The sequence below is a fragment of the Suillus subalutaceus genome (assembly GCF_016647625.1).
Source record: "Suillus subalutaceus strain FC151 chromosome Unknown DFJ58scaffold_17, whole genome shotgun sequence".
In the NCBI taxonomy this organism is placed as follows: Eukaryota; Fungi; Basidiomycota; class Agaricomycetes; order Boletales; family Suillaceae; genus Suillus; species Suillus subalutaceus.
The window spans coordinates 171,106-185,825 of record NW_024540266.1 but is presented as its reverse complement, the minus strand read 5'-3'; the positions used below and the strand labels follow the sequence as shown (position 1 = coordinate 185,825).

Genomic DNA, 14,720 nt, shown 5'->3' with positions numbered 1-14,720 from the left:
TTGAAGGGAATATTATATACATCTTCACTTATATGTTTAGAGAACTTCTGCGATACCCTATCCTACGTTACTAAAGACGTTAGGTATACAATCCGCAATACATACAACTACCTCAACAATTCCGTCTCAGAAAACACCGTCTAGTACGGAGTATTCACGATGCTCGACCGACTCTGAAGACTGGACATAGGAGCCGCAAGCGAATTTCTCGTGGGCCGTTTGAGGTTCTTCTTGTTAATCGCAAGGACGTTGTTCTGCAGCGCCACGATCTGCAATGATCTACATGAGTACGCCACGGCTTCATAGACCCCCAGACCACTCACAATTTGTTTATCATCCCCGAACTTGAAATTGTCTTGAACGACCATGTCTTCGTACTTCTTGATCTCATACTTATCAAGGTGCCCTTTCTTAACCTTCGCAAAGTCCCATGCGATGACATACTGCCCCGTTGCTGTGACAATGGCATTCTCTTCTTGCCCCTCCCCTTGATTGAAGCTACAATTTCGGTTACCAAAGTCAGTCAGGGTCGCAGCCACTCCTAAAGGCACGTACCGTGCAACCGAAAAGTTGATGTCATGATTCATATATGCAACGTGCTCAGAACGAAGTTGAAGTCTTCGCGGCATAGGCTTGGCGTTAGCGGGGAAACTACGGTCGAAACCCAGATTTCCGGCGTATCTCCCTTCGCCGATAAGAGTGTCGATGAGCAACAGGTAAGTCTTTGTTGTGGCGACAATCCACCGGCCACTGGCAGTGACGTCGATACCAAGAATAGGATCACCAAGAGGTGGTAAAGCAGTTTTCGCATTCTTCCCAATTGTATCGAAAAGTCTGATATCTCCCTTTTCGCTTGCCACCGCCAACTTCCCGCTGGCTGTTGTAGCGACCCCAGAGAATTTATTCTTGCTGACGTATTGCTTGTATTGGCTCTCAACCATCTTGCTGCCAGAGATACGTGGATCTACCCTGAACAGCGCATTGTGAGAAGCACCGACAAGAGTCTGCTCGCGAGTAGTTTGAGCGAATTTATTGTCGGGGGCAATGTGATCAACTGTGATATCTTCGTGGATCTTCCACTCTTCGACCACTTTGCCTCGTTCAATGTCCATGCTGAATAACGAATGGGGATCCAAAGGATTCTTGAGGACCATCTTCGTGTCCTGATCGTGCAACATGACCTGCACAAGAAGATGATCTCAGTACTTGTCATCATGCGAGGGATTTGAAATTAAAATACCTCCTGTGGTTTGAATTCCTTGCCCTTCGGCGTAGAAATTTTACTAATAGTCGCATAGTACTTCACTTGATCGTCGCTGGAGTGACTGAAGACACCAATATTATTTCCACGGACAACATAAGAGCGGTCGCCCTTATATCCGATCGTTAACTGCGAGTTGCGTTCCCCTTGTGGCATCGAAGAAACAACGTCCCCTTCTTCTTCTTCCTCTTCTTCCTCACTTGCTTCTAAGACGCCACTCAGGGGTTTCCTGCGTGTGATAGCAGAATCCACGTACCTTCATCAGGGTCAAGTTCCGATTCAACCTCTTCTTCGTCTTCACCTTCATCTTCCACGTCACGCATTTCAACGTCTTCAGTTGTTGAACTGATGACATAGGCTTGTTCATCAGGCTATGTGCACAGTAAACCACTTGAAAATTTGAGATCGCGAGATTTCTACCTTGGCCTTTCGAAATTCAACGCCATGCAATGTTTCCCACAGACATTGAGCGAAGGCCGTCTTAAACGCATCGTAGGCTTCTGTAGACGTGAGTTGCAGGGCCCAACTATCATATCTGCCGCCGTTAGCGTAGTTCCATGTCAACGATGACGTCTTTTGAGCCCAGCGAGGATTCATATCCGAAGAGATTTTGTGAGAAACAAAGTCGCCATCCTCATCAGTGACTATGAGCCAATAATTGAAATTGCCAGAGGTGCGCTCAACGATCTTGGCAACAACAACTTCCTCGCGCTCGGCAACGAAGCCTTCTACTTCCAGGTTCCAGGAGAAGATATGGCCTTCTTGAGAAGCAACTGTCGGGAGTGAGGAGCTTGCAAAGGATGGCCTCGCTGCCGCACTTGTTGGTTTAGTCGGCATCACTCGTGGTTGGACCGTAGAGTCATCTACGGTGTCTGATGGAAGGTCCCCGGAGTCTTCTTGATTCTTCGGCGACTTCCGGTTACCGCCCTTGCCCCTAGCTTTTGTGACAGGTCTGAAAACGTTATCAGGGGAGCGATTAAGGGCGACATGACGAAAAGCGCTAACCGCCATATAAACTGATCCAAGTCAGAGTCCTTTGTGTTATCCGCACTTGCCTTGAACTTGCGCTCGTACATTGCACGGTACATGCAAGTCTCAAAGAACGCACGAGTCGGTTCGTTGGTGCCTGAGGCTACGAATTCATACAATTCGTCGACATCCCCATCGAGGTCGCGCCAAATGAAAGTCGGTTCATCATCCGTCACCCCAGACCGGAATTCAAGTTCTTCACTGATTAAGAACACCCTCTCTTCATCAGCTATCATTCGTTACGTGTGAGAGCTTGTATTAAATGATGTATACAATAGATTTACACACTTTCATCTTCATCTTCGAGAAGCTCTTGATCGCCATCTTCATATACTCGTGTAATGACCAGCTGAAAGTTGTGGTCGAGTGCGGGGACACGGCGTATGGTCGCTATTGCCTCATTGTATCTGCAATGAAATCAGGGACAGTTATATGATGAACCGGCACAACTCGTACATGCATTCCCTTGATGACCGGATGTTACCCGGCCTGACAAGGTACAACTGGCCCATCTCGATCTTGACGACTTCTGCAGCATTGGGGTCCTCTGAGGGTAGTAAGGTTAGGCCATCGGACATATCTTCCAGCAGGATCGAACGTACGCCATACTTTTCCAAGGACTATAGCAGAAGATATTAGAAGGAAGCAGATCAAAAAACAACTGCACTTACGACTCTTGAAGATGTTCATGGTGGCAATTAATATCGAAAGGGAGATCGGAGGCTTGGAGCCACAGGGCCAGACGGCGCGGGTGTGACCAGTCGCGTTATCTGTAGTGTCACGCGTCAAATGTCACACGCGCCAACTTGCATACCACAACCATAAAAGTATAGGCACAGGACAATATGTCAGCCCAACAGCCATCGGCTGCATCAAGAAACAAGCTTCATGGTCGGAAGCATGCTATCCATTATCTTTCTTATGTTGAATTTTGGTGCCTAGACTACCGCTCCGGAATGGGCAGTGCCCCAGCGGCAACCCCAGAATTGCGAAGTCGCAAACAGCATTCCGCAGAGGTTAGTACATAGGGAGGCTTCTGAATTTTCTACTGATGACACATGTCAAGGACCACGCAGCTAACTCCCCGACTTCAACTACTATATCAGAGTCCGGAGGCAGTTTCTACCGCATGGACGAACCTCTGCGACCCACACTCCGCAGTCTGCCAGTCAATCTGAACACCCGTAAAATTATCATTCGCTCGGACATAGCCTTGGTCACCTGCTTTGATCCAGCAGACACGGAATTGTATAACCTTTGGGCTCCTGGACCTTGAAATACCCCAGTCTTATCACGGACACATCGTTCATAAATTCTTCATGATAGGGAAGGTATTAATTTGATACACATTCCTGGTACTACGCACTTAGGTTCGTCACACCGTCACATGTCTAGCGAATTCGTGTGACAGTTACACCAAGGTTGAGGTCAACGAACTAAAAGTGTGATACATGGTCAAAGCATGGAAAAAAAAACATATAGAGGAGACAACATGTGGCTAGATGGAAGTAAAATTAAAGACATAGCTCTGTTTCATAAGCATCTGTGGGTGAGTACAAGCATCATATCTGCACTACATGAGGAAATCACGAGTCTGCAGCCCGAACCCATGTGAAAAATGTCACATGTCACACCCTCCTTCTAACCCTCGAACATAAGGTTCAGTTGGTCATATATCATACCCAGATGAGGTCGACCCTAAGTGCGTATCTCTACAGTATTCTTGCTGCGGTAAACTTCTGATGAGCTCTACCATACCCGATGTTCTCGGGCTGTCCTAACTCACTGCCTCACAATTCACACAATGACATTGACGCTGCTGCGCTGCGAAGTTTTTGATGGATACTCTTTCGTCCTCCAACATAAAACATGAGCCTTTTCCATAGAAGGTGTTCATCTTCATCTTCTTCATCTTCTTCATGGCTCGTTCTATCTTAGCCAGCACTTTATTTCTCTTGACTCTTCTTTTGACTTATGTTACTTCTGCTCGGGCGGCCAGCAATTCCACCCAATGCCCATCTGATCCTTACCTAGACCCGCGCAACGACCCATGTAATGCCCTTGGCTATATCGCTAACAATACGCTAACTGCCATCGCCTTTAGTGAGTAATCAGTAAGCCAGGGAGCATACGTACTAACTTACTGTGCGAAGGCCTTGTGCTGCTGGTCGCTCTCATACAGACTTACCAAATTATCTATAAGGGTGGGAAGTGGATGCTGCCCATGGTCCTCGGGGAATACAGCACGTCTCAATCTCACGCTTGTGTTGGTTCTTGCTGATGTTTGGCTGTAGTTTATGTTATAGGTTTTGGGTTTCGCTTCGCCTTGCATTATAATCCTGATTCACTGGGGATTTACATCGCCGAATACTTGATGATCGTATTGTCTGTGAGTCAGCGTCAAACCGTAACAATGGTCGTTTGTTAATCTTTTATAAAGCCCTGTTTCTTCATTGCCACGAATTACGTTCTCCTCGGTCGTCTTGCCAGGGAAATCGACTGCGTCCATCGGGTCTTGATTCCAGTGAGACGGCTCACCCTCATTTTCGTCTTGTCTGACGTGACTACCTTTGTCATCCAAGTGAGTATCGACTTCTTTTTTTCAATGAGCTTCTCTGACGATGTTTTGCCAAAGGCGGCAGGAGCTTCAATAACAACGTCCACCGTTTACAGTACTGCTATGACAGGACTTCATGTATGTTTCTGTACCCGCGTTTGTCCCAACCTGAGTGAGCTCTAATCATCTCTATTAGATTTTTTTGGCCGGCCTCGTTTTGCAACTGGCCTCTGTCTGTTCATTTTGTGTTGTTTACGTACTATTCCTCTACAAAGTCCACGCTGAAGAGCCGGCCATTTGGATGCGAGACTCAAAGCAACACTGGAACAGTGACTGGCGAACAATCGCCGCTGCCGCGGCGATCAGCTGTATCGGCATTCTGGTTTGTCTTTCATGCAGCAACCTTGTCTCCTTTAACAAACGCTTTTGCAGATTCGTTCATGCTACCGTGTTGCAGAGCTCGCTCAGGGCTTTCACGGCGCCCTCGGCTCAAGCGAGACAGCCTTCTACCTGGGTGATACGCTTCCCCTTTTTGTGGCCATCGTGATCTATGTTCCATTCTGGCCCGGAAAGTTCATCACAGCCAGACTAGCGCCCTCCGTCAACGAACTGCAGAATGGTCGGGACTTGTCACTTTCTCGCGGTACTTTAGGATACAACCATGAAGTACCCTCAGCGGTGCTAGACGACTATTAACCACACTTATTCCACTTTTATTTATTGCTTGTTATATCAGGATACACAGACTCTATAGGGACCTTGCAGCTCGGATATTGTTGGTTCACGTATGTTATTCCAGTGCTTGAGTAGGCAGTCGATTACAGATTCATTTGGACTGATTATACAAAAGGAACGACTGTCTTTCTTCTATATAGTATGCAGAGACTATTAAGGAGTACGTACTCGAAGGTACTCAGGATAGAATGAGCGGATTGAATGAGTACATCTACCATCTGCGAGGGCTGGCATAATTTCACACCGACATCAGGGAAAACCTCCGCTAGGAAATATTCAAACTTGGGCTTAAAACAGTCGAATATAGTATTTTGACAGAAATCATTGTATTTTGGAATAATATAGTCATTCCTACCGGTCAGATTATAATTAAATAAATATACCTGTCACTGAGCGAGTTACGAAGAAGGTAGAAGAAAGCTCCAGAACAGTACTGTTCGTCCATTCGCGAGGTGCTACTGGACCAAATTTTGGAATAAAATATACACTCCTGCGAACATCAGAAACTTGCGAGACGCTCTCCGTTACGAATGAGACGGGAAATTTTATACAAACCATGGTTTGGTTGCCCAAATGGCATGAACCATTTCACATAAGCAAAGTGGGTAGGTCACTTTGCAAGTGTACAAAATAAGGTAGTCACAGCCTGACTCGTCAGCATGAAAACGACGACGCGGACTTGTGCAAAAAATACCCAGAAATTCATGATCAAACATTAGCGTAGCGTTGGAAGGAATTAATACAAAAAACACGCACCACCTACACCCGCTGTCCCACCACCACCCTCGTCGACTAAAACAGTGTCGAAGCGTGGTTACCTTGTGTTAAAAATAGTTCTTAATGGCATTCGGAAGGGCATGAAAGTCGTGGCACCCATTGATATAATATATACTATCAGCCAAACATCAATTTTAGGACCAGAAGTCGGTTCAATAGCTGATGACCGTGGCGGAACACGAGAGGGTGCAGGTCCAGGAGACAAAAGCATACAAGATGTACAGCGACAGCATAATATTGCGGGGGTTGTCGAGTCTGAGACGACGTGAATGTTGGAGTTCTGGCCGGTCTGGCTACAAGTAATGTCCGAGGATTGAATGAAGGTTGTTGTGTGACCTAGTGATGTGCACGGCACAGCTCGGCTCGAGAGGGCTCAGGCCCGCTCAAATTGTAGGTCGGGCCCTTCTTGACGGCTCAGGCCCAGGTCGCAGCTTCATACTTATATGTGGAATACGTGATATTGATGTCAACAAGGTGCAGAGTGTTAATGGCCAAGTCAGGATGAAAAAAATAATGACGACGGACATGAATATGATCTGGCACGTCATCGAAAGGCAGTACTTCATACTGCGTGGCATCTGCCTAGAACATAAATGCTGAAAAAATGATCGAAAATGTAAACACATCATATATATCCGGCCGCAACAACTCTCCAACCTCGATCTATGTTAGCGTGATCTGAAGTCGTGACATCAAACGCAAACGAGTGCAGACAATTACGAATGAGTAGCAGCAGGTGCAAATGAGCAGGGAGCGTTGGTGACAAGCGCAGACAAGTGCGAAGAAGTAGAAATCCACTGAACAGATAAGTGGACACAAATACAAGGAAAAAATGCACGGACAAACGCACAAAACAGGCGTTCAAACGTTCACGCGTGACGGATGTCGAGGGGATGGAGCTAATGAGAGCGCAACAATGAGTATGCAGTACAGGTAGATACACATACAACGCGAACATGGGAACCATGACGTCATTGCAGTATAATGACCAGCCATTTAAACGCTAGGCCGGAGCCACATACATTCGGCAATAAGTCGACGGTCAATCTCGATCTATGATGGGACGAAAGCAAATTAAAATTGCTCTGCAGATGCGGCCGCTGAGCTTGCTAAATAGATCCGTCGTTACACTGGGATCAGTGAGCGCTCACTGATCCCGAATGCGATACATTCGGAAGGGACTGGCGAAGTCACGAGGACACCGGTTTGTGCAGGTCAACCCCGCGGCACCCTCGACAGCCTTGAGCTATTGCCTATTCACAGTATCACTTATGTGTGATTTCTCAGTTCCTTGAGGCGTGTATCGAGCGACAACCAGAATCTTATTCTCCTCAAAGAGCCAATAATTATATAGGCCCCGGTGTGATGAAGCGCGTGACTTCTGGTATCACGCGTCAATGTCACATCACATACACATGCTAGCTACATTGACCAATCATATCATGTCATAATATTTGTGGGTCGGACAGCTTTATAACTCGGATCCTCTCCACCGCCCTGCCTGCATTATTTCGAAACAAGCTTCGTGTTCGGAAGTATTTCTACTCTCTCCTGGACCTGTGCTAAATTCTACTATAGTGCCTAGACGACTGACTCCCGCCCAGCAACCCCAGAATTTCAAACCCGCAAACAGCATTCCGCAGAGCCTGTTGGCACATACAGTGGCTTCTAAATTGCTGTGTACATCAAGTAACATTCCACTACCTCTCCGATTCCAACCACTGTGTCAGAGCCTGGAGGCGGTTTCTAGGATGGACGAACCTCTGCGATCCACGCTCTGTAGACCACAGTTTTCCAATCAATTTGAGCATACCTCATAAAATTGTCATTCATTCAGACCTACTACTCTGGTTAATTGATTACTTGCTTTGACTTCGCAGACAAGGGGTCATATACCCTTCGGGCACCTTGAGAACTTCTAATGGCTGCGATACCACAATCGTGCCACAGGCACATTGCTGGTTCTGAATTCTAAGAGGTATGATTTTGCAAATGCTCTTGCTGTTCATTGTCACGGTAAACCTCTGATGAGTCTATGTTTGCATGGGTGTCACAACTCACTGCCTCACGGTTCGCATGGATATCGTTTGGCGCCGCGTCGAGGTGGATAATTTTGGATGGACACTATTCAAGTATAAATGCTGAGCTTGTTGGCCCATGAAAGGTATTCTTCATCTTCTTATTTTTCGTCTTTTTCTTCTCATGGCTGGCCCAATCTTAGCGAGTGCTTTGTTTCTCCTGTCTCTTCTTGTTACGTCGGCTCAGGCAGCCACCAATTCTGTGACATGTCCTTCTGATCCTAATCTAGACCCACGAGACGATCCATGCAATGGCCTTGGATATATCGCTAACAATTCGCTCACTGCTGTCGCCTTTGGTGAGTAGCCACTAAGCCAGGGAAACACGTAACTTATGGTGCAAAGTTTATGTGCTGTTGGTCGTTCTCGTTCAGACTTATCAAATAATCTACAACGGCGGGAGGTTCATGCTGTCCATGGTCATTGGGGAATACAGCACGTCGCAGTCTTTTGCTTGTTTTGATTCTTCCTCATGATGGTTGTAGTTTATGCTCTCGGCTTTGCATTTCGCTTCGCTTTGCATAATAACCCAGACTCATTGCAGATTTTCATCACTGAGGACTTGATGATCGTGTTGTCTGTGAGTTAGCATCAAACTATGACTATGAATATGTGTTGACCCTTAAAAGCCCTGTTTCTTCATTGCCGCGAATTATACTCTTCTTGGTCGCCTTGCCGGTGAAATCGACTGCGCTCATCACATCTTGCTTCCAGTGAGGCGGCTCACCCTCATATTCGTCTCGTCCGACTTCACTACCTTTGTCATTCAGGTGAGCGTTGAATTTTTTTGAATGACCTTCTCTGATGATATAGTGCCAAAGGCGATAGGAGCCTCAATGACTACGTCCACGGTTCAAAGTTCGGCGACGTTGGGACTTCATGTATGTCCTTGCACCTGACGTCTACCTGTGGATCTAATTATATCTTTCAGATATTTTTGGTCGGCCTCATTATGCAACTGGTCTCCTTCGTTTTCTTTTGTGCCATTTATGCACGATTCCTCTACAAGGTCTACACTGAGGAACAGGATGTCTGCATGCGAGACTCAAAGCAACCCTGGAATAACGACTGGCGAACACTCGCCGCTGCCTTGGCGGTCAGTTGCGTCGGACTTCTGGTTCGTGTTACATATAGACAGTAACCTCGTAGTCTTTAACTGACGCTTTGATAGATTCGTTCTTTCTACCGTGTTGTGGAGGCTAGTCAGGGCTTCCGCGGCAATCTCAGCACAAGCGAGGCAGCCTTCTATCTGGGTGATACGATTCCCATTTGCTTGGCCCTCGTCGTGTACGTTCCATTCTGGCCCGGAAGGTTCATCAAGCCAGCGCACCCCTACGCCAACAAAGAACAGAAAGAGTTATCCATTTCTAGCCCTTCTATAGTGTAACCCATGAGGTAGCCACGCTCATTTATTTCTTTCGTAGAATACACATGCATAGTATAGTCTTTACCTACCTCACCACTCTGGTAGTGTTGTCAATGGTTCATATAGTGGCGAAGAGAGTCAGCTGTATGCATGATACGAATGCAAAGTTCAAGTCAACATTAAGTCAGCGTATGAATGTTAAAGTAAAACCCGGGCCGTTTTCATCATAATATTCTAATATACAATATACAATCAATTCCTATAAAACACCAATATATGGTACAAGAAGCAAACAGAGCACTTGGTATGTATATAATCAATAGACCCCAGAAAGTAATCGATATTTCATCTTCTTTGCCCAATTCTCCCAGTCTTCTCCCATAGTACGCTGCAGCATCTTGTCCTCTACTGCAGGCCGGCTGATTGAAATCCATAATCCTATCACAAGAAGACGTTGACCACTGCTGAAGTCGCGATGAGAATAAAATTGCGACTATCGCTTTCATTCAAAACGATCTTGAGTAGGAGACTGGCAGGATTGGATCATTTTGATACGCGGAATCAAATGCAGTGGACACAATTGACGCCGAGCTACCGCAGAGGTAACGGGCCGGCGGAATATCCCTGTTACGTGACTATTTGAGATGGGCGAGGCGCGTTTGAGCACAGCACTTATATATATGTTGTAGATTTTAGATGCCAACTTTTGCCATGTAGGCCTACATATGGTAGGCAACCATACTGGCCACCCTGGCCAGGCCGCGACGCATACTCATCCGCTGCTTAATTATCTAGCTCGTGTCCCGACTTCTCTATGTAGAGCGCCCGTGGCTCAGTCCCAGAATTCTACCTGAACAATGATGCTGATGGACTCAGCCTCGGACGACAAGAAATGCCCACCGGCATCAATTCGGTACTGCCAAAGTAACAAATCCACTGCCCTTCACTCCGAGTCATGTAATTCACACGTCCTCGGTCCCGTCGACGTGAACTTCCCGGAACCTCACATCCATCGGCTGCCAGTGGAACATCTCAACCCGCTCACCAGCCCGGGGTGTTCCTGGTTATCGCTGACGACATGCCAACGTAACTTCACACTCGGGTACAACAATCTCCGCTGATTTTGCTAGCCCTCCACTGGTCTTTACCTGGGTGTGCCACTATCAGTGGCGCGTCGTTGCACATCCAACGGCTGAGATCTCTTCCGCGGAGAAATTATTGGCTTGGATCGAAGTCCGTTCCTCTGTTCCTGTTTTGGCCAAAATCATAGTGAGGACCCAGTACGATTGCATCCATCAATAGTCTCCAGATCAAGGGAAATAACCAAAGTGGTGTATAACAGGGGCGGATATCGGTGGACGCGTTCTGGAGGTAGAGATAACTTGGCGCGAATTGAATTTGGCCGAATCTCAATCAGCGGGAGAATCTATTGAAATCTGACCAGTAACACTTCAAGCTTCTGAACCGAGTCGTGCCGACTACGGTCCACAGATCTCCCGTGCTATAAGGGGTGACCTGAACAGCCACCGTTTCCCAAGGCTGTTTCCCCTGAACGAGGGTTTCTAAAAACACAGCATTGGCGCCAGTCTGCAACACAGCATTGGCGCCAGTCTGCAACACATCATTGGCGCCAGTCTGCAGCAGAAAGAGACAGTTGAGCAGTTTGAGAATGATGCGAAGGGTGAGAGGCCCGATTCCAACTTCCAGAGCGGATGTAAGCAATTCGGCTACTCATACATTCCTTGCGTCAGTGATTCCCCCGCTCTCCTCGGATCCTAGGCCTGATCGTTGGCACAGATTTCTCAAATATCTTATGGACTTCATCTTCCCATAGCGATGCAGAAATGACACTGATCGGATCGCAACAAAAAGTGGAAGTTGATTGTGTCACAGTGCTGGCTGGTGGATGGTGGTTTTTCAGAGGCCGTGGAGCGAATTTGATGAGGATATCATCGAGCTGTTGCCTGCTGTGGCTCTCCATTGTGAGGGAAGCTACTGTCCGCGGAGGTGCTCGTGCCCCGAGCCGTGCACGTACTCCACGCGCACGCTTCAGATCAATGAACCGGCCACTGTATAAAATATAATTAGTTGAAAGAGCCAAATAAAATGCACATTTGTTATTCATGTATTATTTGAACGTGAACTTCCAGATATGTCGTCTAGTCCATCGGAGGAGCAATCTCCTGTATCTTCTCCTTTCCCAGCCGTTTCATTCCAAGTGGGCTCGAGTCTGACGACGAGGGATAGATACACATCGCCAAAACCATCAGGAAGCTATTGTTAAAGAATGTCAGGTCTTGAGAACATGGTGCAGCCATATGTAAGATTAACAACGCACCTTTTTATCATTGTAGTGAATTAAGGAACGATGCAAGGCCACTTGGTGGTGGCTTTTGCTGGGATTGTGTTCTTGCAGCCTCCTTCTCTCGATTGCGAGCTAACATCTCCTGTAATGCTGTTGTCTTCTTTTTGGGCTTTGTGTGCAAGTTAGGTGTAGTTCCTCGCGTCGAATGTGCCACAGGGGATGAACCAACTGGCACGGAAAAACGTGACGAAGATGGTATTAATTCTTCTTTCGGTTTGTGTTCTGACCGAGATGAAACGGACACTAAAGGGACCGGCGATGGTAGTGATAGTTGGGCTCCAGTGGTAGGCTTTGACTGAGGGAATGTCTCTCTCCTATCAAACGAAGTATAGGAAATAAAGCAACAACGATGACAAGTAATCTTGATGGCGTTTAATTTCTTGTCAGCAACCTTTCTCCTTTTTTTTGGTCTGCGGAGTTCTATAGAGCCATCGGCGGCCAACAGATATGAACCGCACCGCAGACAATTCGTGGCGGATGAAGAATCAAATTCGTCTGGGTAGAGAGAACGCACTCGAGAAGCATGAAGAGCAGCAAGACCGGGTGAAATTGAAAGAAGTGCGAAAGGTAAAGCAGTCTGGAATTTTGTGGTAACTGGGGAAGCCATGGCAAGCATGATCAATATTCCCACGGGTGCTTTAATCTTTGTTGTCCAAAAGAGGTAAGTGTTGTAGTGCCGATCATTTTCTCCCTGGAAATCTTTTTGTTCTTCGGATAACTGGAAACAACGAAACGTTTCATCTACTTTTGTCCATCAACTTACTTCTTAACCGTTTTGTACTCTTTGACCGCCTTAGTCTTGTCTTAGTCGTACACGAGTCCCCTTCTTCCACTAGTCCCCTTATGATTGTTCCAAGGCGTCCTCAGCATCCACCACCACCCATCTCACAAACCACAGAGCTGGCTCTGCATCATTTCTCTCTATCTTCTACACCAGTATCACCTCCAAGCACGCCTCCAAGAGGTCACAGTCACAAACCTTCGACCTCGAAGCCAATGATCTGGCTGACTCGCAATACAAGTTCTTCCTCCAATACTTCACCACATGGTGTCGCAGCTGCACCAATTCGCATATCAGAACCCAGGTTTGACAGCTCCTTGGATATATTTAATGTCAGACGTAGTGGGCCTCTTGGAAGTGGCGCCATGGTTGTAAGGACACCGCAAGAGGCGCTGTCCGGTACGAGCACCCTGTTTGACGATGGAGATGATGGCGGACAACGGAAATCAGCTTCTGAGGCACCCTCTGAGGAGGCAATGGGCTTGCCTATGCTTGCGGATGGTCCGCCACCTGTGCCGTCGAAGTCTTCTCTCGAGTCGTCAACTCCAACTATATCCGCTTCGACACATAGTAGTTTATCGAGTTTTCCGGTAAAAGACACATCCGCGCCGCCATGCCCAAGCCGTCCTCCTCCCCCTGCGCCATTGACGACATCTACAGTCCTTCGTCCAGTCATTAAAACAAAGACCTCCCCGTCTTTGGCAGAAAATCTGCCACCCGTACCACCACTTCCCGTTAACGTCTCTGCTACGCCACCCCAACCTCCCTTCGAATCTATTCTGCTGTCCCCTGTCCCTAGCAGTGCGATTGATCCTTCCAAGATTATCGTGACCATAGAGACAAGTTCAGCTACGCACCGCACGACACTCCGTACTCTTATTTCAAGGCCTTCTTACCTCTCAAACTATGTCACTTCCCTCTTACCACGAAAATCAGTTGCGGCATCGTTGTACTCCAATGCAAGCGATGTTTCCGAGCTTCCAGACAACTCGTTCAATGCTATGTTTCATGATCATTTAGCGTCTTCTGGGTTTATATCCCAGTCAACCATGAATATACATATATTCCTTGACAGGCCAAGTGCTCCGTAAGTACCTCCCGCTTCTGATTGTGTATAATTGTCAATGCTATCATTCTAGATACGTGTACATCTTGTCGTACCTCCGCACTCCCCTCTTCACTTCAGAACACCCAGCCATCATTCCTAGAGCTGTTCAACTTGCGTCCTCGTCACGGGCAAGGCTTGAGGCATTACTCGAGCTTCGCGACGAGGCCAATTATCTTGGTCTGGACGAGTTGTTCAGACTATGCAATGACGAGATATGTAGTAGACGCAGTACGGCGAGCCATGCACGCGCTGGAAGCATGAGTAGCTCCGCTTCCATCCACTCCCTGCACACCGTCCAGGAAGGAGGTGAACCTCACGACATGGGCCGTTCATCTTCTCGCTCCAGCGGAAAATCGACGCGAGGGACACCTTCGTCGGCTGCTGCACCTCGTGAACGCAGCCAGGACAGAGTAGAGTACCGAGCGAATACCCCGAACTCCCGAAAACATGCAATTACTTCTTGGATATGATATGCGTGACGATTGACATGACTGACTTTATTTCTTTAGTAATTATCTGACTTGTCCACGGGCATCTTGCATATGCATATACTTATTCACACTCATTCACTGCAGTGCTACAAGGTACTCACCGTTATCATGTTGTAGAGTAGGCAATACATTCATTCGTTTTGATTGAACATTCGCAATTCACAGGCCACAT

General features: G+C 47.2%; 6 protein-coding genes across 6 annotated transcripts; 4 read left to right on the top strand and 2 right to left on the bottom strand.

Moving 5' to 3' along the window:
* Positions 1–63: 63 nt before the first annotated feature.
* Positions 64–3,307, bottom strand: DFJ58DRAFT_140867 (VID27 cytoplasmic protein-domain-containing protein). The gene is made up of 11 exons (XM_041378844.1): positions 2,962–3,307; positions 2,893–2,910; positions 2,747–2,837; positions 2,579–2,697; positions 2,267–2,519; positions 1,682–2,213; positions 1,518–1,632; positions 1,241–1,464; positions 556–1,181; positions 324–498; positions 64–269 (listed from the first exon to the last, which is right to left on the bottom strand). Exons 1-11 carry the CDS (start codon positions 2,978–2,980, stop codon positions 141–143), a joined length of 2,301 nt encoding a protein of 766 aa, XP_041247754.1. The 5' UTR covers positions 2,981–3,307; the 3' UTR covers positions 64–140.
* DFJ58DRAFT_141008 (uncharacterized protein) lies at positions 3,067–3,771 on the top strand. Its single transcript, XM_041378845.1, has 3 exons — positions 3,067–3,306; positions 3,357–3,660; positions 3,712–3,771. The coding sequence occupies exons 1-2, from the start codon at positions 3,136–3,138 to the stop codon at positions 3,564–3,566; spliced, it is 381 nt and encodes a 126-aa protein (XP_041247753.1). The 5' UTR covers positions 3,067–3,135; the 3' UTR covers positions 3,567–3,660; positions 3,712–3,771.
* Positions 3,772–3,939: 168 nt separating this feature from the next.
* On the top strand, positions 3,940–5,615 carry DFJ58DRAFT_140791 (RTA1-like protein). Its single transcript, XM_041378842.1, has 7 exons — positions 3,940–4,393; positions 4,444–4,533; positions 4,585–4,679; positions 4,731–4,871; positions 4,926–4,985; positions 5,044–5,229; positions 5,280–5,615. The coding sequence occupies exons 1-7, from the start codon at positions 4,210–4,212 to the stop codon at positions 5,541–5,543; spliced, it is 1,020 nt and encodes a 339-aa protein (XP_041247752.1). The 5' UTR covers positions 3,940–4,209; the 3' UTR covers positions 5,544–5,615.
* Positions 5,616–8,348: 2,733 nt separating this feature from the next.
* Positions 8,349–9,976, top strand: DFJ58DRAFT_140693 (RTA1-domain-containing protein). Its single transcript, XM_041378840.1, has 7 exons — positions 8,349–8,736; positions 8,783–8,872; positions 8,923–9,017; positions 9,067–9,207; positions 9,259–9,318; positions 9,369–9,554; positions 9,609–9,976. The coding sequence occupies exons 1-7, from the start codon at positions 8,517–8,519 to the stop codon at positions 9,822–9,824; spliced, it is 1,008 nt and encodes a 335-aa protein (XP_041247751.1). The 5' UTR covers positions 8,349–8,516; the 3' UTR covers positions 9,825–9,976.
* Positions 9,977–12,109: 2,133 nt separating this feature from the next.
* On the bottom strand, positions 12,110–12,775 carry DFJ58DRAFT_862470 (uncharacterized protein; the record flags this gene model as incomplete). Its single annotated transcript, XM_041394072.1, has 1 exon — positions 12,110–12,775. One exon carries the CDS (start codon positions 12,773–12,775, stop codon positions 12,149–12,151), a length of 627 nt encoding a protein of 208 aa, XP_041247750.1. The 3' UTR covers positions 12,110–12,148.
* A 114-nt stretch (positions 12,776–12,889) lies between these two features.
* On the top strand, positions 12,890–14,702 carry DFJ58DRAFT_769738 (uncharacterized protein). The gene is made up of 2 exons (XM_041389032.1): positions 12,890–14,036; positions 14,089–14,702. Exons 1-2 carry the CDS (start codon positions 13,012–13,014, stop codon positions 14,525–14,527), a joined length of 1,464 nt encoding a protein of 487 aa, XP_041247749.1. The 5' UTR covers positions 12,890–13,011; the 3' UTR covers positions 14,528–14,702.
* The last annotated feature ends 18 nt before the right edge of the window (positions 14,703–14,720 follow it).

Excerpts from the sequence above, each read along its gene's own strand:
- DFJ58DRAFT_140867 (XM_041378844.1), bottom strand. Across the intron at positions 2,698-2,746 it reads CGGTCATCAAGGGAATGCAT|ATACAATGAGGCAATAGCGA; the intron begins GTACGAGTTGTG and ends ATTTCATTGCAG. Across the intron at positions 270-323 it reads TCGGGGATGATAAACAAATT|ATCGTGGCGCTGCAGAACAA; the intron begins GTGAGTGGTCTG and ends AGATCATTGCAG.
- DFJ58DRAFT_141008 (XM_041378845.1), top strand. The coding sequence starts at position 3,136 with ATGTCAGCCCAACAGCCATCGGCTGCATCAAGAAACAAGCTTCATGGT. Across the intron at positions 3,307-3,356 it reads GCAAACAGCATTCCGCAGAG|GACCACGCAGCTAACTCCCC; the intron begins GTTAGTACATAG and ends ACACATGTCAAG.
- DFJ58DRAFT_140791 (XM_041378842.1), top strand. The coding sequence starts at position 4,210 with ATGGCTCGTTCTATCTTAGCCAGCACTTTATTTCTCTTGACTCTTCTT. Across the intron at positions 4,394-4,443 it reads GCTAACTGCCATCGCCTTTA|GCCTTGTGCTGCTGGTCGCT; the intron begins GTGAGTAATCAG and ends TACTGTGCGAAG. Across the intron at positions 4,872-4,925 it reads TGACTACCTTTGTCATCCAA|GCGGCAGGAGCTTCAATAAC; the intron begins GTGAGTATCGAC and ends GTTTTGCCAAAG.
- DFJ58DRAFT_140693 (XM_041378840.1), top strand. The coding sequence starts at position 8,517 with ATGAAAGGTATTCTTCATCTTCTTATTTTTCGTCTTTTTCTTCTCATG. Across the intron at positions 8,873-8,922 it reads CATGGTCATTGGGGAATACA|TTTATGCTCTCGGCTTTGCA; the intron begins GCACGTCGCAGT and ends TGATGGTTGTAG. Across the intron at positions 9,319-9,368 it reads CGGCGACGTTGGGACTTCAT|ATATTTTTGGTCGGCCTCAT; the intron begins GTATGTCCTTGC and ends TATATCTTTCAG.
- DFJ58DRAFT_769738 (XM_041389032.1), top strand. The coding sequence starts at position 13,012 with ATGATTGTTCCAAGGCGTCCTCAGCATCCACCACCACCCATCTCACAA. Across the intron at positions 14,037-14,088 it reads CTTGACAGGCCAAGTGCTCC|ATACGTGTACATCTTGTCGT; the intron begins GTAAGTACCTCC and ends CTATCATTCTAG.